The 18,432-nt window shown below is 46.4% G+C and overlaps 5 protein-coding genes and 1 long non-coding RNA gene across 12 annotated transcripts; 4 read left to right on the forward strand and 2 right to left on the reverse strand.

Moving 5' to 3' along the window:
• Positions 1 to 605: 605 nt before the first annotated feature.
• On the forward strand, positions 606 to 3,678 carry rack1 (receptor for activated C kinase 1). The gene is made up of 8 exons (XM_057043370.1): positions 606 to 847; positions 1,253 to 1,424; positions 1,702 to 1,849; positions 1,988 to 2,083; positions 2,276 to 2,386; positions 2,911 to 3,051; positions 3,267 to 3,377; positions 3,568 to 3,678. The coding sequence occupies exons 1-8, from the start codon at positions 739 to 741 to the stop codon at positions 3,631 to 3,633; spliced, it is 954 nt and encodes a 317-aa protein (XP_056899350.1). The 5' UTR covers positions 606 to 738; the 3' UTR covers positions 3,634 to 3,678.
• Positions 3,679 to 4,666: 988 nt separating this feature from the next.
• Positions 4,667 to 6,304, forward strand: nme5 (NME/NM23 family member 5). Its single transcript, XM_057043371.1, has 5 exons — positions 4,667 to 4,942; positions 5,398 to 5,603; positions 5,752 to 5,852; positions 5,938 to 6,056; positions 6,142 to 6,304. Exons 1-5 carry the CDS (start codon positions 4,817 to 4,819, stop codon positions 6,205 to 6,207), a joined length of 618 nt encoding a protein of 205 aa, XP_056899351.1. The 5' UTR covers positions 4,667 to 4,816; the 3' UTR covers positions 6,208 to 6,304.
• On the reverse strand, positions 4,673 to 5,504 carry LOC130531387 (uncharacterized). The gene is made up of 2 exons (XR_008952090.1): positions 5,364 to 5,504; positions 4,673 to 5,009 (listed from the first exon to the last, which is right to left on the reverse strand). It is a non-coding gene; the product is annotated as an uncharacterized LOC130531387 (long non-coding RNA).
• A 514-nt stretch (positions 6,305 to 6,818) lies between the features above and the next one.
• Positions 6,819 to 10,290, forward strand: hnrnpaba (heterogeneous nuclear ribonucleoprotein A/Ba). 6 transcript variants are annotated; one of them, XM_057043369.1, is made up of 9 exons: positions 6,819 to 6,931; positions 7,393 to 7,598; positions 7,949 to 8,117; positions 8,196 to 8,354; positions 8,435 to 8,566; positions 8,676 to 8,766; positions 8,856 to 9,002; positions 9,111 to 9,196; positions 9,361 to 10,290. In XM_057043369.1, exons 2-8 carry the CDS (start codon positions 7,408 to 7,410, stop codon positions 9,179 to 9,181), a joined length of 960 nt encoding a protein of 319 aa, XP_056899349.1. In that variant the 5' UTR covers positions 6,819 to 6,931; positions 7,393 to 7,407; the 3' UTR covers positions 9,182 to 9,196; positions 9,361 to 10,290. The 6 variants fall into 6 exon arrangements, with proteins under 6 accessions (XP_056899349.1, XP_056899344.1, XP_056899345.1 ...); XM_057043364.1 differs by having other exon boundaries at positions 9,630 to 10,290; XM_057043365.1 differs by having other exon boundaries at positions 9,111 to 10,290.
• Positions 10,291 to 10,737: 447 nt separating this feature from the next.
• Positions 10,738 to 14,446, reverse strand: phykpl (5-phosphohydroxy-L-lysine phospho-lyase). 2 transcript variants are annotated; one of them, XR_008952088.1, is made up of 12 exons: positions 14,280 to 14,446; positions 14,077 to 14,195; positions 13,142 to 13,301; positions 12,991 to 13,065; positions 12,828 to 12,915; positions 12,624 to 12,740; positions 12,466 to 12,548; positions 12,165 to 12,390; positions 11,629 to 11,783; positions 11,182 to 11,285; positions 10,979 to 11,112; positions 10,738 to 10,899 (listed from the first exon to the last, which is right to left on the reverse strand). XR_008952088.1 is itself a non-coding variant. In XM_057043360.1 (12 exons), the coding sequence occupies exons 1-12, from the start codon at positions 14,336 to 14,338 to the stop codon at positions 10,856 to 10,858; spliced, it is 1,350 nt and encodes a 449-aa protein (XP_056899340.1). In that variant the 5' UTR covers positions 14,339 to 14,445; the 3' UTR covers positions 10,738 to 10,855. The 2 variants fall into 2 exon arrangements, 1 of the variants encoding a protein (XP_056899340.1); XM_057043360.1 differs by having other exon boundaries at positions 11,182 to 11,271; positions 14,280 to 14,445.
• A 158-nt stretch (positions 14,447 to 14,604) lies between these two features.
• On the forward strand, positions 14,605 to 18,372 carry LOC130531378 (protein FAM53C-like). Its single transcript, XM_057043361.1, has 5 exons — positions 14,605 to 14,727; positions 16,149 to 16,371; positions 16,456 to 16,520; positions 16,601 to 17,417; positions 17,494 to 18,372. Exons 2-5 carry the CDS (start codon positions 16,180 to 16,182, stop codon positions 17,743 to 17,745), a joined length of 1,326 nt encoding a protein of 441 aa, XP_056899341.1. The 5' UTR covers positions 14,605 to 14,727; positions 16,149 to 16,179; the 3' UTR covers positions 17,746 to 18,372.
• Positions 18,373 to 18,432: the final 60 nt, after the last annotated feature.

Below are 18,432 nucleotides of genomic sequence, written 5' to 3' on the forward strand. Positions count from 1 at the left end.
AATTACATTACATTTTATTCGTTTAGCAGATGATTTTGTCCAAATCGAGTTACCAAACTAAACCAACTAGTACTAGTGCTGCCACCAACTAACAGTGCAGCGCTATGGGGAGAAGGTGAAGAGGGAATTAAACCAGAGAAACAGAATGGAGGTGAGTAGAGATAGTAGGAGAAAGATAAGTGAGAGCAGGTGCTCGGGAAGAGCTGTCTTCAAGAACTTTAGGAAACAATAGAGGCTGGCCCCTGCTCTGACAGGGCTCAGAATGTTTAAAAAAGAAAACAAGTTTGCCATTTAAGGTAGTAAAAAAAGAAATGAAAGACAAGATGCCGGAATAAATTTGCTAGACTGCTGAGTCCACACATTTAACCCTAAACCATTTAATGTTTAGGGCGAAAAGGCACACTTTGCAATTTTTCAAGATCAAATATGTTGATTAGACCTGTTGTGTCAATTCAAAAAACATATTTTGGAGAATTATTATAGTTTATAAATGTACGGGTATGTTAAGATTTCCATCATTCATTCTATAAATTCATCTTCTTTCCCGTAGAGACGCTTGAGAAACATAAAGTCCACATTTCCCAGAATCCTTTGCAAGCCGCTCACCCCATTTAGTTTCCGCATCCGGGTCTCCACTTCCTTTTCCTCTGTGCCTAGCTGCGATGAGGTCTTAGGATTTTCCGGATCTCAGAAAATCCGCATCCATCCTTCTAAAAGGCACCACCGAACCTTGTAAAAATGACTGAGCAGATGACATTGAGGGGGACCCTGAAGGGCCACAGTGGATGGGTCACCCAGATCGCCACCACGCCTCAGTATCCCGACATGATACTGTCGGCATCCCGAGGTGAGGTTTCCCCAACCGGCTCTGCCAACATGGCTAAGATTGCTCCGCTTACTGCGTTAGTTTCCCACATAAAACGCCTTGCTGTCGTAAACGGGGCGTTAAATTAAATAAATATAGTTTCCCTTAGCGACTCAGGCTACGTATATTTCCCTAGCTTTTCCATTGCTCAATCGTAACCTTAATTAGCTCAAGCACCAGTTAGCTAAGCTAGCAAACACTATCAGGAAATCGTGTTGAACGGGCACCACGTAATGTTGGCGAGATACGTCTGTGTTAACGTGAAGATATATATGGTTCTATATTTGCAGACTTTTACATATGCATGTGACCTATTTATAGTAGTCAGAAAGATCCCACACCTGTCAAAGAATGGTAAATAATTGAACACATCCTTCCCCCCCACAGACAAGTCTATCATCATGTGGAAGCTGACCAGGGATGAAACCAACTATGGCATCCCCCAGCGCTCCCTGAAAGGCCACTCTCACTTCGTTAGCGATGTTGTCATCTCTTCAGATGGACAGTTTGCTCTGTCTGGAGCTTGGGATGGCACCCTGCGCCTGTGGGACCTTACTACGTAAGTGCAAGGGGAGTTTACAATGTTGGGGCCCTGCACGAATGGTTGAAAATGTAAAGGGGGCCCCAGAAACAAAGAATATACACATTTTTTTTGTGCTAGGTGCTGTATTGCTGCTTTCTAGAACTTTGGTCAAATCCAGCAGAGATGTTGACTTGTAGTTAGAACAGTACCTAGCTGGATAAATAAATCCTTCAGTGGTGCCTTTTCATTTTTAGGCAGGCTTTTGTGGAGTCGGCTAGTATAATGATCTGTTTGATTTAATCTTAACCCACAGTGGAATTACAACTCGGAGGTTTGTCGGACACTCCAAGGATGTCTTGAGCGTGGCCTTTTCTGCTGATAACCGTCAGATTGTGTCTGGTTCTCGCGACAAGACCATCAAGCTCTGGAACACACTTGGGGTCTGCAAATACACCATCCAGGTAAATGTGGAGCTGCGCTCTGCTGTCAGCAGTCCCACAATCACTGAACAACCAATGCAATGTTTAACTCCATATTAAGATGGATTACTGATGCAGGCAAGTGTCGTCTCAACGCATTCTTTGTGCCTTTTTCTGCAGGACGACAGCCACACTGAGTGGGTTTCCTGTGTGCGCTTCTCTCCCAACAGCAGCAACCCCATCATTGTCTCCTGTGGTTGGGACAGGGTTGTGAAGGTACGTTAATTCTGTTTAACAAACAGCTGTAATAGTCTCCAGAATTTTGCCCAATGATTTAAAAGTATTGGCATGTATTACCTGACATTTCTCTGATGCGTTATTTACTGATGAGGGCACAACTCATAAAGCTCAGCATCACAATAATAGCGGATAGTATTGTTTTCACTGAGGACTTCCTGCCCTCCTTAGGTGTGGAACCTGGCCAACTGCAAGCTGAAGACCAACCACATTGGTCACAGCGGCTACCTGAACACAGTGACTGTGTCTCCTGATGGCTCCCTGTGTGCATCTGGTGGAAGGGTAAGAGCTAAACTTTATTTTAAACGGCAACCGCATAGTTTTGGGCCTTGCAGGTTTCATCAGTGATGAATCTGAAGCGTCTGTGAAACATTGATGAGAAACCAGAGGCTGTTTCTGAGAGATGCCTGCAAAAAACATTTGGGGGGGGGGGTAATTTTGTCCAGTATCTGTTGTTACAAGGGTATAAAACCCTTTAATTGTGGGTCAGAGCTATTTGTTCTCAGAGGTAATGTTTCAACAGTCGTAACTGACGCATTGGTCAGGTTTTACTGTAATGCTTCGGTCAATATTTAGTGGTATTCAACATTTTTACAGATTTAATTGAGTCATTAAGCTGATCCTGTTTGGGCCACCCTACAGCTGTTATTTGCAGCATCTTGTGTTAATTTTTGTATTGTAGATCATTTCTCTCTGGTTTTGCCTGTAGAGGTAAATGAGTGCCTTTTGGCAATTGAACTGACCAATATGTAAACGCAAATGAGCTATAGTGACTTCAATTGAATGTTTGAACAATATCTTTGCAGGATGGTCAGGCCATGCTGTGGGACCTGAATGAGGGCAAGCACCTGTACACCCTGGACAGCGGTGACACCATTAATGCCCTCTGCTTCAGCCCCAACCGTTACTGGTTGTGTGCTGCCACTGGGCCCAGCATCAAGATCTGGGTAAAAGGCCACAATTCATCATGTCTTTGCATTTGAATATGATCAATATGCAACATCAAATGTGGCAGTGATGAAACTTTGAATGCTAACTGTATTATTTGATGATAACAGAGGCTGTTTCTGAGCTCCAGGCTTAATAACTCTAGACATTAAAGAAAGCTGTGATCAGTCTTCTCAGTGATTCTGACTGACTGCTGCTGTTAACATCTTTGCAGGATCTGGAGGGCAAGATCATTGTGGATGAGCTGAGACAAGAAGTGATCAGCCCAAGCAGCAAGGCTGAACCCCCACAGTGCAACTGCCTGGCGTGGTCCGCTGACGGACAGGTACGCCTCAGCTTTGCCACTAGTTAATGCTCTGAGATGAACCCCGGTGATTATACCCATTCACTTTAAACTCTGATGACCACTGGTGACAGTCCTGCAAATATGAGGGGCCCCACATCGTTAAAATGTAACGTTTCACTTGGGTAAGCTGCCATTCCATCTGTGCTCATTCGCTTCCTTTTCTTTTCAGACCCTGTTTGCCGGCTACACTGACAACCTGATCCGAGTGTGGCAGGTTACCATTGGAACTCGATAAGAAGTCCTTGAATGACATTTAAATAAAACCATTTTCAAAGTAAAATGTCATCTTTTGTCATCCTATTCATGCATCTGTCATTTGGTTTTCTGCACACTTCACGCTTCAACAAATGTTTAATACATTTGTAAAGGTGTTCTTTTAATGTTAGGTTCTAAAACCATTACTTTTGGAACAGGTTTAAAGTGTCATGGCTCTGAAAAATGTACACTGTCAACATGTCTTTACTATTTCTGTTCAAAAGACCTGCTTGCATCAGCTTTGGTCAGGAATAAATCCAGACTGTTGTGCTGAATTCATGTAAAACTCCAGGGTAAATTATATAAGAAAAGCCTGGCTGCTGTTTGACCAAGGATCAAGTCAGATTACTGATTCTTACCCAATAATCAATAGTAAAGGGGGAAATAAACATTTGATATACAACTAAAGGAATAATCTGGGGAATATCAAACAAGGACACATGGAACTGCTTTCCTACTAATGCCAAACCTTATGCAAAGTGAAGATGGGCATCAACTAAATATCAAAGAAGAGAGTCTTTGATCTTTCGAAGGCCCAAAAGACTTTGATTCAAAATAACATACTATGTTACAGCTATGGTAATTTAAATCACAACTACCGTCTACATCTCAGTAATTGATGAAAAGAAACCAAAATAAAAGGTAAGACCTTGGGAAGACACTTGTAAATGTGTGTGAGTGTGTCGGGGATGATTGAGCTGTGAGGATACGAGTGTGAGTGTCTTGTGAACGGGTGTGATTATGAGTGTGGACCAGTAGGTTCTCCAGTATCCCCCACCCCCCACCCCCCAAACTGTGCAGGCAGTGTGTTGAGGGCTCTCCCGGGGGCCCTGTGGGTGCTTTGGTCACTCTGACGTATGGTGGGCCCTGGTGGGGGGGTGCAGGGCCTGACTTGTTGGGCCTCTCATCCAGATCTCACAAGCACTATTGTCCAAATTTTTGACAGTTTAATGCAAAATACAGCAACATTTAATGAGTGTGTTTTAAATGAATGATGAAGTATAAATCCTCCCCCCAAATGACTCAACAGGATTTTATTTTGAAGGGTGTTGCCTGGACACGTTTGTTTGTTCCAGGCCTGACGACCAGACTCTCATCGCGGGTCAGTTTGATCAACTCGATCGGCTGTTGATTCGCTCACGTTGTCGTGAACAGCTGGAAGCATGTCTAGATCCCCACCACCTCGTATTTACGTGCAACAAACTTTGGCACTCGTTAAACCGGATGTCGTCCATGTCGCTGACCAGATCGAAGACCAGATCCTGAACTCGGGCTTCACCATCCTGCAGGTCAGTTCATGTTTAGATGCCTTAAAAACGAGATGTTGGCCGCTGGCATTAGTTTGATCCTTTATCTCTGCAACACAGCAGGACAAAAATATTCATGTGTCAAAATTAATAAAATAACATATAACATATGTCCTTCGTTATCCAGCAGAGGGCCAAATTAGGGTTTAATGTCAAGAAAATATTAGTCATTATAACTGAACAGTTTACTGCTGTGGAGATACTTAATTATTGTGTATTATCATTTATATGAAGGTATTTTTAGAGTAAATTTATACAGATATAATGCAGTACTATTTGCATTTGATTAATTTAGTTTGGATTAAAGTAAAAAATGTGTAAAATACTCGCAAAAGGATTTCAACTACTTTTCATCTTAAAGATCTGAACAAATACATGCAAACCTCAAATTGGCTTCACAAACCTTTTAATGAATGTATGTGTGATTCCACTGGCAGAAGAGGAAACTCCAACTAAGTCCAGAGCATTGCAGTGATTTTTATGCAGACCAGTATGGAACACCCCACTTTCCCAGTTTGACTGCCTTCATGAGCTCTGGTCCAGTTATTGCCATGGTTCTTGCCCGAGATGATGCTGTAGCGCACTGGAATCACCTCATAGGACCTGCCAACAGTGTTATAGCCAAAAAGACGCATCCAGACAGGTAAATCTTTGCATATTTACATATATTGATTTGACAACACATTACAATTGTATTATTTATAATTACATCTCAATTGATCAATTGATACATCTTAATTATATCAGTTAAAAATAGATAAGTTGTTTATATTTTGGGGTTTTTTTTCTAGCCTTAGAGCAAAATATGGCACATCTGAGCTACAAAATGCACTCCATGGTAGTGAGTCCTTGGCTGCGGCTGTGAAGGAGATCAGATTTATGTTTCCAAACAGTAAGTGACTCATAGGCAGTCATTTCTGTAACAGAAAGGATTTGTACCCAGGATTTGATATTTTTAACCTGTTTTTTCTGTGTAGCTTTAATTGAGCCCCTCCCCTCGAGATTGGAAATTAAAGAATACCTGAATACGTACGTAAACCCAACTTTGCTCCGTGGACTTACTGAGGTGTGCAAGCACAAGCCCTTCAATCCATGCGTGAGTTTTCCATATTTTTAAAACATTCACGGCTTTAATGTTATTCATCTGATTATTTACTTCACTCTCTGTCCTTTTTTTTTAGATTTGGCTTGCTGACTGGTTGCTCAAAAACAATCCAAATGAGCCCAAAGTAGAAGAAACAGAATGAAACAGAAAAAACATGTAAGAATATCATGGCATGTAATTTTAGACATGCTAATTTTATAATATATGGTCAACTTAAAAATAAAATTGGTTCAGAGTTATGCAGCCCGTGTGGTATCTTATTAAACACCATTTAATTTTAGTTTTCATTTTTATGAGATTTTTACAGTTTCTCTCTGCCTCTTGGAATGAAACACTCAGAAGAAATATTCACATACACAACAAGCTTTGATAGATATGCACGCATGTTGCTGGGTCCAAGGTTATCTCTGTTTAGACCTTGAACCTCAGGATATACACACACAGGCCTGCCTGCATGGCATTTATTCCAATGTTTCGGATCTGGTGTCAACACTAGCACTTATATTGGATCTTTTTTCCATGGCATGACTCAAGCTGAACCGAGTTTTTTTTCTTTTCTTTTGACGGAAGTTGTCACCAACATTGTTTAATCGCCCTACGTCCACCGATCATGTAGAAAACAGACCTTTTTATTACAAGCAAAAAAAAAAAAAAGAATTAAAAAAAATACGTGAGCGGCTTCTGTAAAAAAAAAAAAAGGAGAGCAGCCTGGCTGTGATTGGTCAGCGGGTTGAGTGACAGCAGCCGTTGACCAATCAAGAGGCTCATCGACCGAACCTTTTTTTTCTTTTCCCCCCTCTGCCGACCACGAGTTCTGGTCGTGTGGGAGAATCCATCTTGAAGAGTACTCTCCGGTTGTGTGACCAGTAAGTTATCGTTAACAAAACGTCCCCATGTTTTGTCGCGTAGACCGCCTTATTACCGCAGCGTTGCGCTTTAGCTTGCGGTCTTATTTAACATACGCCCGGGTGAGTTAAGCTCGCGTTCAGCGGGGGAACCGTTAGACGCACCGTTCGCATTACGTAACTTGCCCAGTCCGGGCTAGCGTTATCGGGCTGATGCAGATGGTCGCCTTTTTCTGATCGCTCCATTCGCCCGGCGTAAACTTCACGCTTGCGGTGCTGCCGTGCAGCTGCCGGGCGTTAATAAGCAGAGAACAGTTGGCCGTCGGTGGCAAATAAGCGCGGTGTGTAAACGTATGGAGGCTTCGGTCCCGGCCAAAATGGTGGGGTCAGGAATACATTCGCGCAGCGTAAATGGCGAAGTTATCGTGAGAGATTACATAACCAACGCGCACTAATTCCCTTTCCCCTCCTTTCGGGTTTAGGTGAAATAGCGCAAGATGGCAGAGATAGAACAGCAGTACATGGAGACGTCGGAAAACGGCCACGAAGCTGAAGACGATCAGAACGGAGCTGGTGGCACCGTGGAGGGGATCGACGACAGCGCCTTCGATAACTGCGACGACCCCGGGGCGGACGGTGGCACCGACGGCGGACAGATCGACGCCAGCAAAGACGAGGAGGATGCCGGGTGAGTTTTAGGACGCAGAATGTTGCCACCATGACGCGGATCTGCGCGCCGCGTCGATGTGCTTCTTTGTTCATTCGGTCTTTGTTGGCGCCATTTGCAAAGCGGTGGGGGGATGGGCGATTAAAGCCGATCTAATCTCCCAAGTTTGACGCGTAGGAAATAGCGTAAATGGCGGATTGTTTGGCCCGCAGCGATGTTCGATCGAATGCGTTGTGGAATTGGTGTCGGGGAAGCTTTGCAACTGCGTCCTGCGCGTCCACCGATGCCCACAATATGGACGTGCACGGCCGGGCCTGGTGGAGTCTGGCCTGCTGTTCCTCCTAGTAACGCAGGATCCCCCCCTGTTTTAGGAAAATGTTTGTTGGCGGTCTCAGCTGGGACACAAGCAAAAAGGATCTTAAGGATTACTTCAATAAATTCGGCGAGGTGACTGACTGCACCATCAAAATGGACCAGGGTACTGGCAGGTCAAGAGGCTTTGGCTTTATTCTATTTAAGGATCCAGCCAGTGTTGAGAAGGTGAGTATATCCAAATGAACTATCTGTTTGTGTGCACGGTCAGCAGTATTGAGTTGTTTTTTTGTATTTGTTTCGAAGGTTCTTGAACAGAAAGAGCACAAACTCGATGGCAGAGTGATCGACCCCAAGAGGGCCTTGGCAATGAAGAAAGAGCCAGTCAAGAAGGTCTTTGTCGGAGGCCTCAACCCAGACACCTCGAAAGAAGTCATCCACGAGTATTTTGAGGCATTTGGAGAGGTGCGTTTGATCGCACGATTGTTATTTGGAGAATGAAATGGATGATGTTGGGTCTAAATGATCTTTTCATTGCGGTTCAGATTGAGAACATTGAGCTTCCACAAGATCCAAAGACGGAAAAGAGACGGGGATTTGTATTCATCACGTATAAAGAAGAGGCCTGTGTCAAGAAGGCGCTGGAGAACAAATTTCACACCGTTGGTGGGAGCAAGGTTAGAGCGTTCAGCCAAATCGGAGTCTTTAATTCAGACTTGATTCACTGTTCCACTGGTATATTTAAAGTCATCACAATAGTGAATTATGATTTCTGTGACATTTCAGTGTGAAATTAAAATAGCCCAGCCCAAAGAGGTCTACCAGCAGCAGCAGTATGGTAACCGTGGCTACGGAGGACGCAGCAGGGGACGTGCAGGTAAACGCTTTTCTAAAATGTATTTTACCAGCATATTTGTGTGTTGTGCGTTCAAGAGTTGTGACGAAAATTCCACCTACCTTTTCTAGGCCAGGGCCAAAACTGGAATCAAGGTTACAACTACTGGAACCAGCCATACAACCAGAATTATGGCTATGGACAGCAAGGCTATGGATATAATAACTATGGAAACTATGACTACTCTTATTACAACTATGGGGGTGGCTACGATTACAGTAAGCGATAAGTGCCCCCAGGGAACGAAAACGAATGAGAGAAGCTTTATTTTCTTGGTCCTCCTTGTTGTACAGAAGAACTCAGTCCCTTTTTCTCTTGTCCTCCAGACCAGGGCAATACAAGCTATGGGAAAACTCCAAGACGTGGAGGCCACCAGAATAGCTACAAGCCATACTGATCACACATAGTGCAGGTATGCATTTTTGCATCATCCGTGGTAGTATGACGACGTAGTAACCGTTGGTGCCTTTGACCCAAAACTCCATCCACTTTAATCCATTCAAGCATTATAGTGGGTTTTAGTCCACCGTGGTGTGAGGGTCTGGTCATTACAGATGGATCCATTTCACTTTTCAGCCATCCTAAAAAGGTGCATCTCTGCAAACACGACTTGATGAGGGTCGAGTGGGTGGTGGATTCAAACAGGAAAACGGACTGTGTAACATTTCACATTGATGTGTAATAACTGCTGGTCGTGCCTCCCCCAACCCCCCCGAGTGTCTGTCCATCCACTGACCTGCCAAATTCATTCATGCACGTGTCTGTCTTTGTGCAATTGCATGCCCTTTTTTTTTTTTTTTAAATTTTATTTTCAGTAACGTTAAGCAACGTGTTTTTCTCCTAAGGTCTAAAGTAAATAAGAAAGGTCTGACCACAGCGAACATGGGCTCTGGCTTTTCCTTTGGAGTTGGCAGAAATTTGGACTCATGCTCCATTTGTACAGATCAAGTGAGGAACTGGGGAAGCAATTGTCACTTTTCCACTTTTTATTTTATATTGTTTTGTGTCCATTTACATTTCCAGTGATGGAAGTGTTATTTTTACTGTACTTTTTGGTACCTTTTTGAATCTAATGTATTGTATGGTTGTATTTTTACATGTCTACTGGATTTACAGATGAGCAGGAGCTTTTAAAGCTCAGAAATAAAAACAACTTTTGCTTTTTTCCTTTTTGTGTTTCTAGCTCTTTAGTTAATTTTTTTTTCCTGTGCTGAGTGTTGGATGCAAGTTTCATGGCCTCAGATGAGGGCTGAGGCTAAAGGGATTTAAAGTAATCAAGTTTTGAATGTCAGCAAATAGTCTAGTAGACAAAGACAACCAGCATTTTTTTCTTTTGGGTTTTAAGGAGATTCTTTCCTCATGTTTGCAATTTTAAGTGGCTTTACAAGTGTTATTCAACTCAATGCAAGCCTGTTAATGTGTGAGGGTACCCTGTCTCTCACTGACCACTCATTCCTCTAGTGTCTTGGGCAAATTGGTAGAAATAAACTTTTGGTTTATATTATACTTGGATGTTTTCGTTATTTTCTTTAAAGTTAATGCTAAATGTTCTGGTCTAGGTAACTGGCTTGCTTTGACAGCTAATGGTTATACCTAAGGAGGCCTATTTGGGAAGGATGCATCCCTCTCTGCAGTATAACCGACAGTATTAACATTCACAGATGTAGGACCATAACAGTGCTGTGTGTAACTGCTGGTAAGTGTTTATCTGAAATGCATTTTAGCCAGAAACCCAACCAGTATTGTGCACGACTAGGGTGGATCAGCAGTACAAGAACTGGTTTATAATTACTTGGAATATCAAATAAAATAGGAACCTGTAACGTCACTCCTGGGCAGAAACGAGGGGCTGCTGCAGCACATGAAACTCCCCTCCAGTTTAGATTAGATCTTTCTTAGAGCAGTCATCCACACTGGTTTGTGAACGTGACCGCTGAGGACAAAGGCAACATGTTCTGAGTGGAATGGACTTTATTTGCCTGGACATTTATACCTCTACCTCTGTACTTCATGAATGTGACAGCTGGACAATGGCTGATGCAATTAAACATTTCTACAGGCTTAAGAAACCTTAGACGTTGTCTTTTTCAAGCTCAGGACCATTCTGTTCCATGTCTGTGGGAGCAAGACAGAACGTTCAGCATACGGTTTTGGCGTTTAGATCAGGGCTCCGCCGGCAGGACCAGGAACCGACCTGTTAGGATGCGATCGATGCAGTTCACCACCAGCTCTGCATCGTCCATACTGAAGCACATCGGGGGTTTGAACTTGACGACGTTTTCCCAGGGACCATCGGTGCTGACGCAGATTCTGTCCTCCTCCTTCAACCTAATAGTAAACCAGAAATAACATCAGGAAAGAAGTTTAAAAGCTGAATCTGTGGCGTTAAGTCTCTACCTCTTCACCAGCAGTGATGCTGTTTTCGTGGCGGGAGTCTTCTTCTCTCTGTCTGTTACCAGCTCAGCTCCCACAAACAGTCCGACACCTCTAAAGATAAAGATCTTCAGGGACAAAAGTCATCCAAGTACTTTAGACATTGGGTCACACCCGTTACAGCAGTGGGGGAGTTTCACAGATCAGCGACATTAGTGCATGTTTTCAAAAACCTAAAATCATCTCTGTGACAATTGTTAACATGAAGTATTTGCTGAACAGGGTAGACAAGGATTTTAACCAATTTAACCTGATCACGTATCAAGCTTAAAGCTATCCCTCCACACGAGTGGGAAAAGACATATCTGCCCTGCTTTGTTAAAAATGTTTCTATATGTAACAGCCTTTATATTATTTACTGTATTATGCTCAGTCTTGTGACTCCACCCATGAACAACAATGCATCCAAACCTGACATCTCCAATCACTTGATGTCGTGCCTGTAGCTTCCTGAGCAGATTTTTGAGATGGGTTCCCACTCTTGTGGCGTTTCCTCTCAGGTCCTCCCTCTCGATCACATCAAGGAGAGCCAGGCCGATAGCACAGGACACGGGGTTCCCACCAAACTGTAGGAAGGAAGTTCAAAATGTTTATCCAGAGGGTGGTACACACTCTTTTACACCAACTGTATCTCAACAGTTCATTATGCTTGTTTAAAAGGTAAAGTTAAATGTCTTAAACTGTTTCTGGGAGAAGACTTTAAGCTCTAATGTACACGGTTTTGTTTAAGCTCTAAAATACATGGTTTAACAGTCTTCTACAAATAGGAATAGTCAGATTAAGCACTCTAACTCTTTTTGTGATGCCATTTGGTTTAAATCTTATTAAAAATTCCCAAAATTCCTCTTGACGTGGAATTCAGGAGGCATCGACTCAGTGCTGCCATCTGCTGGCTGATTGTAAGACAAGCTGAACACGTGATTCATGGTACAGAAAGGTGTAGGCACCGTGTTGAAGTACTCCACTCCATTGTCTGTGAAAGCTTTGGCGATCTCTTCTGTGGTGGCCACGCACGCCAGAGGATGGCCGTTGCCCATCGGTTTGCCCATGGTCACTATGTCAGGAGAGAAGCCCTCCCCTTGCTGCTCGAAAGCCCAGAAGTGACTCCCCGAACGGCCAAAGCCCGTCTGCACCTCATCGGCGACAAAGATGCCACCGGCTGAGCGCACATATCTGTGTGACAAAGGCCAATGAATCTCTGATGTGAGTGATGACATGCAACCACAGGAAGCATTTGCTAGGACTCACTCTGCAACCTTGGGGGAGTACCCTTTAGGCAGGATGATCTGCCCCCCAACGCTGGGAAATGATTCAGCAAAGAATGCAGAGATCTAGGAGAAAGCATCGGCACTAATGCAAACGTTGGACACTCTTCATGCTGTTGCCCTCGGAGTGGTAGAGCGCACCTTTCGACCCTTTTTGTGCACCTCCTCTATCAGGTCTCTGACTGTATCCGCGTAGGCTTGGCCGGGGTCGGGATGATCCTCTCCGTACAGGCCTCTGTAGGTGTCCGGCAGGGGCGCCTGAGAGGACAAAGCACCTGCTCTCAGGCACGTTTAAGACCCCCGGCGGTCAGACAGGAAGCAAACAGGAATCTCTCCTTTACACACCACATGAACCCACTCTTTCTGTCCTGCCAGTTTCCGAAACTTGTAAGGACTAATGTCGATGAGTGACTTTAGGTGTCCGTGGTAAGCACTAGGACAGGAAAGGTAGAGGTCAGAGGTGATGGTTCACACGCGATGATGTAAAGGTTCACAGCCTGATGAATACTGGTCAAGCACGACGACGTCCTCGTTGCCAGTGTACTGCTGAGCCAAGCGTAGAGCGAGATCGTTGGCCTCTGACCTGTCGGCAGAACAAACACTGGCGTGAAATCAGCAGGCTGACCACCGAGGGTTGTGACGCATAAAGGAATATTTACCCAGAGTTAACAAAGTAAAAGACACGTAGTTGACTGGGCAGAGTGGAAGCCAGGCGGTTTGCGTAGATGACTATGTTGTCGTGCAAGAAACGAGAATTTGTGTTTAGGAGCTCCATTTGTGCCGCCGCAGCCTCTGTGATGCTGGGATGGCAGTGGCCCACTGTGGCAAAAGAGGTCAAAGAAGTGTGTTTCCTGACAAACATACACTGCAGTGCCTGCACAGTCCCGCTCCTGTCCCTGGGTTATTTTGGAGCAAAGAGAAAACGAGCTATTGTCTGCGCGTCTTTGTGCTTCGATGCTACTGTGCTTACGTGTCTCCAACCAGTACAGCTGTGCAAATGGAGGAGCTCCAGTTGTCAACTGAGAAATCTTTGGTAAACACCCAGAAGATCGTTGTGTAACTACCTACTTTTAACCCCTTTATCACAATGTCATACCTGTGTGTCCCTGGACACATGTAGTGGTTCCTTTGATGCATTTGTTCACCAAACTCTGTTCCTCTGACTCTTATAAGTTCACTGCACAGCTGCAGACTCTTCAGTTTTAGACACAAAGTGATTTTACTAGTTTTCTGCGGGGTTTATGAGTCTACATAGTGATAGAAACCCCTTTTTTACCCCACTGACTGCATGTTAAAAGGTAGTTAAGTGTGCAAATTTGCACCTTAATATAGACTCAAAGAATGCTTTACATAGCATTCTATATCATATAGCAAAACTATCCATATTAGGTTGTCATATGGATAGTTTTGCAACAACACACGACCAAAATTAGCTTTTTCTCATTTCATATCCGCATGACATGACTGTGAAAAAGGCCAAATTGGTTTAGTCTATTGAAAATGAGGGCATCTCTGTATTTTATTGGGCTGGTTGTGTTGCAAATGTTAATTTAAGACACCGTTAACGCTGCAGGGTGAAAGACATGTCCGTTACCGTGGTGGACATTACTGATGCAATCCAGGTAGCGCTTTCCCTTTTCGTCAAACAGATACTGTCCCCTCGCTCTTACTATCTTCACGGGCTTGTCTGAATAAAAGAGGCGACATGACTGCCTGCAAAGACAGAAATGGGTTAACAGGCTCCGCGACAGTCTCACCGTGGCACACACTGAAATCTAAACTTGACCTTGTTCTCACCCGATTAATCTTTTCCTCATTGCAAGAGTTTCTTCCTTTGACAAACTTTCTAGAGCCATGGTATTAAGGATTTGTGCTATTGGGATACGAATTCCTTCAATTCTTTTTTTTTTTTAATCACGGGAACTTCTTTTTGGCGTGTGTCGCGCATGCGTCCTGGATCGTTTTGCTTTGGTAGATTCGTTTTCCTATATACATTATTACTATTTCAAAATTTTACAATACGAGTTTTCAGACAGCTCTATGCTAAAGTAAAAACCCCGTTTTATGAAGGTGTGAATGATATAATTGCCATATTCATGTCATTTCTTCCTTTTCACCCTAAAATTAGACCCCGATTTCCGCCCGGTTGGTATCGCCCAGAGGCTATAAATACTAACTGAATCACTGCTCCGCCTGGCCGGTGCACTGTGTGCAGTTTCGGTTGCTAAGGAAACACTGAATGCAGGTAATATATCAGAATGGATGTAGCGTGTTAGCTCGCAAACAGACCGTGTGATCAAGCTAACTCTACATCTAGATCAGATGCCCTTTATGCCTCGCCGACACATTTATAAACGCGTGGCTCCATATTTTGCTTAGGTGGGGTTGATGGCTGTTATCTAGCATAATGTCAGGCTACTGACTGGTAGTAAAGTGGTCATAGAGAGGATATAACAACGCTAACCTGCTACTAGCTAACGGTAATATCACTTGGTTCTCGGGCTCCCCCGTGTTACAGGATTAGCCTATTTTAGTCAGTGTGCGTTTTAGCCACTGGTCTTTAAGTCAGCGCCACGTTAATAGGTGACATACAGCAAATGACAAAGAGTTAAACAGTTGTTTAGAAGCCAGTGTCGGTGTGGATTTGGATGGAAATCGATATTTCCCCCTATGAAGGCGACTTACTTACTAATTACTAGTCGGATCGTCGGAGTGAGCTTTTAGGATGAGGCATTGAGCTGTAAATGTGCTTGACAGTCACATTTCTATTGCTATTGACGGGTTCTATTGTGGGTTCTGCTGCCTGTCCGAGCATGGGTTCACTAGCTGGTCTGGAGGCATGTGGACCGGGGCTAACGATGTAGCACCATGTTTGCCACAGGGAAAAAGGGCCATGGGCTAAATCTGTCTGCCAAAGGCTGAAACTAATGTCTCTACCGTGGAAGGCTGCAGAAACCCCCTGCGTTCAAACGTTTGAACAGATCGACGTGGGAATCCACGGCCCCTCGCGACCAGGGGACTTTTATCAGCTGCACCTTCCAATCACCGACTTTGTCTTTTAGTTTCTGTTTGAGATGAGGTTGCACACGTTCACTGGGTTGTCCTAAATGAGTCAACCCCCAACGTTGTTTAATCATTAGAGCCCAAAGTTGAGCCTTTTAATGTGTGTGTAGAGGAGCCGTGTGCATGAGGTGCGAGGTGTCCTGCTCTCTCCACTCCTTGCACCATTTTGACTCTCTTGGTAATTTAAGTGCTTAAAACCTGCTGACTGCTCCTTTGTCCCCCGTGCAAGGATAAAATGGCATGCTTCAAACTCCTGTCCCCATTCATTTTTCTGCACACTTCCCCCATCCTCCGGCTCCTCCCGGCCCTCCCCCCCCCAACCATTCATTGGAACTTTTTCCCAACACAATGACGACCTGCGACGTGTGCTGAGCTTCCGCGAGCGACGCCGCTGTCGTCCTGCTAGAAATTGCTCCCAAACACTTTGGACAATCCTAGAAGAAATGGCCGATACGCTGGCTGGAATGCAGCGCCTTTGTTCTTGGGCGCAGCCTTTTGTGATCGTGATTCAACCTCTGCTGGAATGCAGGATTAAGGAGTCTGATATTGGAATATGTGCCTACGGTTTCTGATAAAGCTGCGTTTGCGCCTCTGTCCCCACAGGTGTCACAAAGATGACTGCATAGGGAGAAAGATGGTGGGTCTGGAGGACGCCACACGCCACCCCGGGATCACAGAACTTTCCTCTGGCTGCAGCGGCTCTCCTCCTCCTGTCCTCAATGGCTGTCGCTGGCTCGTAACCACAGTCATGGTGACTCTTATCACGGAGCAGCTCCGCAAGCAGAGTTTAGAGGAGCCTTATGACAAGGCCTTAAATGTCACCGTGGTGAGTGGAGGCCTCCGATAGACGCTGTTCAACACGTTTCCCTCCCCGGTCTGGGTTTGGATCTCCATCTTTTCTGTGTTTCAGTCTCTGCCTGCGGTGGGTTCTAGTCCGACCGTGTCGTGGAGCGCCTGTCGGTCCGCACCAGGCACGTCCAGCCGCAGCGTCTGTGCCGCCCACGCGCTCGTGGTCAACACGCTCCTATTTCTTATTGTTTTATCTTTCCAGACAGCAGCTACCCGTCGTTTAAACCCGCTCTCCTGGAGGGCTCCGGTGGTCCGGACTCGCCGTGGCCGGCGTCGCGTCCAGGGAAGCCTGTCCAAAGGCCGGACTTTTCCGTAGCAGAGAAAGCTTTCCAAAGTTCGCCGCCACCGCCTCCGCCCCCAAAGCGCCACTGCCGCTCCCTGTCTGTGCCGGAGGACCTGTCGCGGTGCCGGTCCATGTGGCATCCTACGGCGTCTAAGATCTGGACCCCAGTGAGACGCGACTGCAGGAGCGGGGAGGTGTCCACGTCCAGCTCCGCCGCCAGTTCGCTGCCGGTTGGCGGCGCCGGTTCCTCCTTCGCCTCCTTCGCCTCCTCCCTCCGTTCTTCTTCCAGCCCCACCTTTTTCAGCCTGGCGCTGACGTCTGACTCCCCGCTGCCGTGGAGCTTCCAGTGGGACCCCTGTCAGGCGCTGGCAGGAGCCGGCTCCGCCTCCATCGCCACGCCATCCTCCTGCTCCTCTTCGCCGGCCCCTCCGCTGCAGCGTCGCTTCTCCCTCTCGCCGGTGCACATTCAGGATACCGCCGCCGTCCTCCGGTCGCCCCGGCCGTCCCCCGCCGCTGCTTCGGCGCACGGCTGTTGCGGCGGGATGGAACACCCCGCGCTGTCGCCCTCCCCCACCTCGGCGTGCAGCACGCCGTCCTCCTGTAGGCGTGGCCTGCAGCCGGCGCTCCCACGGTGCCGCTCGCAGCCCTGCGACATGCGCAGGCCTCGACTGAAGCGGCCCCACGACCCCGATGTTCTGCCCTGCCACAGGCCCGGACTGGACTTCAGTAAGATGACACAGGTGAGAGAGGGTGGGCAGCGGTTCAGCGGCGCATGTTGTCACGGCGACGTAATGATGTCATCTCTCTTGGACGCAGATGGGTAATCGCGGGAGCCCCGTGTACAGCAGCGGTGCCGGCGGCGTCCTTGCGTCCCCCCAGTTGGAGCAGGGCCCGGCCTTCTCCCCCACCGAGCTCCTGGGACGGGCGAGCATCGGCCCGCTGAGCGAGAGCGAGGAGGAGGAGGATGAAGACCACAAAAGGGAAACGGCGGCCGCGGGCGCAGGACAGAAGTTTGTTTTTGAACGGGACTGCACAGAACTGGACCTGAACCTGATAGAAGAGAACTGACCAGAGCTGGGAAGCACACGTGGGCCCTGCACCCCCCCCCCCCGGCAGGCCCGTCCAGCTCCTGCTGCTCCTCCAAAGACCAAATCAAACAGCATTTAGAAGACGACAACCCATAATGTAGGCAAGCGTGCATGACGTACAACACACCGCCTCCATTTACCTTCAGCATCGTCACGAAACTAGAATCCACACGAGCTGAGTTAGTCTTACTGAGGCGGGTGTGTGTGGTTCGGCCCGACACACTGTGTGTGTGTGTGTGCGCGCGTGTGTGTGTGAGTGTGTGTGTGTCCCCAAACCACCACATCTGCTGCACAACGCCAGGATTTCACCCACCTCCACACAATCGACCACGCCTTAAGCTTAGCCTGCTCCCGGAGCTCCGGTGCCCCACAGCTGGATGCGTCTCCATCCGTGTTGAGCCAGATGTTCCGGAGCAGCTGGCACACGCGCTCTAACAGGACGGAATGGAAGCGGGAATGCCGGACTCTTCACAGGGCACAACGTTCAGGAGAGAACGGAGAGCCGGGCATTCGCTTTGGTGGCCTTTCAAGTGAATTTTTTCATGCATTTTCAGAAAATATACCTGTTGCACAATTTCTGTACCAATAAAGCTGAATGACTGTTTTATCCAGGCTGTTCTTCTACGGTTATTCGGCGGCGGCGCTGCCCGCGGGCGCCCCCCGGCGG

The sequence above is a fragment of the Takifugu flavidus genome, chromosome 9 (assembly GCF_003711565.1).
Source record: "Takifugu flavidus isolate HTHZ2018 chromosome 9, ASM371156v2, whole genome shotgun sequence".
Lineage (NCBI taxonomy): Eukaryota > Metazoa > Chordata > Actinopteri > Tetraodontiformes > Tetraodontidae > Takifugu > Takifugu flavidus.

Excerpts from the sequence above, each read along its gene's own strand:
- nme5 (XM_057043371.1), top strand. The coding sequence starts at position 4,817 with ATGTCTAGATCCCCACCACCTCGTATTTACGTGCAACAAACTTTGGCA. Across the intron at positions 4,943-5,397 it reads CGGGCTTCACCATCCTGCAG|AAGAGGAAACTCCAACTAAG; the intron begins GTCAGTTCATGT and ends TTCCACTGGCAG. Across the intron at positions 5,604-5,751 it reads AAAAAGACGCATCCAGACAG|CCTTAGAGCAAAATATGGCA; the intron begins GTAAATCTTTGC and ends TTTTTTTTCTAG.
- LOC130531378 (XM_057043361.1), top strand. The coding sequence starts at position 16,180 with ATGGTGGGTCTGGAGGACGCCACACGCCACCCCGGGATCACAGAACTT. Across the intron at positions 16,372-16,455 it reads AGGCCTTAAATGTCACCGTG|TCTCTGCCTGCGGTGGGTTC; the intron begins GTGAGTGGAGGC and ends TCTGTGTTTCAG. Across the intron at positions 17,418-17,493 it reads ACTTCAGTAAGATGACACAG|ATGGGTAATCGCGGGAGCCC; the intron begins GTGAGAGAGGGT and ends TCTTGGACGCAG.
- hnrnpaba (XM_057043365.1), top strand. The coding sequence starts at position 7,408 with ATGGCAGAGATAGAACAGCAGTACATGGAGACGTCGGAAAACGGCCAC. Across the intron at positions 8,118-8,195 it reads ATCCAGCCAGTGTTGAGAAG|GTTCTTGAACAGAAAGAGCA; the intron begins GTGAGTATATCC and ends TTTGTTTCGAAG. Across the intron at positions 8,355-8,434 it reads ATTTTGAGGCATTTGGAGAG|ATTGAGAACATTGAGCTTCC; the intron begins GTGCGTTTGATC and ends ATTGCGGTTCAG.
- phykpl (XM_057043360.1), bottom strand. The coding sequence starts at position 14,338 with ATGGCTCTAGAAAGTTTGTCAAAGGAAGAAACTCTTGCAATGAGGAAA. Across the intron at positions 13,302-14,076 it reads CATCAGTAATGTCCACCACG|TGGGCCACTGCCATCCCAGC; the intron begins GTAACGGACATG and ends CTTTTGCCACAG. Across the intron at positions 11,784-12,164 it reads GAGTGGAGTACTTCAACACG|TTTGGTGGGAACCCCGTGTC; the intron begins GTGCCTACACCT and ends TCCTTCCTACAG.
- rack1 (XM_057043370.1), top strand. The coding sequence starts at position 739 with ATGACTGAGCAGATGACATTGAGGGGGACCCTGAAGGGCCACAGTGGA. Across the intron at positions 1,850-1,987 it reads TCTGCAAATACACCATCCAG|GACGACAGCCACACTGAGTG; the intron begins GTAAATGTGGAG and ends CTTTTTCTGCAG. Across the intron at positions 3,378-3,567 it reads CGTGGTCCGCTGACGGACAG|ACCCTGTTTGCCGGCTACAC; the intron begins GTACGCCTCAGC and ends TTTTCTTTTCAG.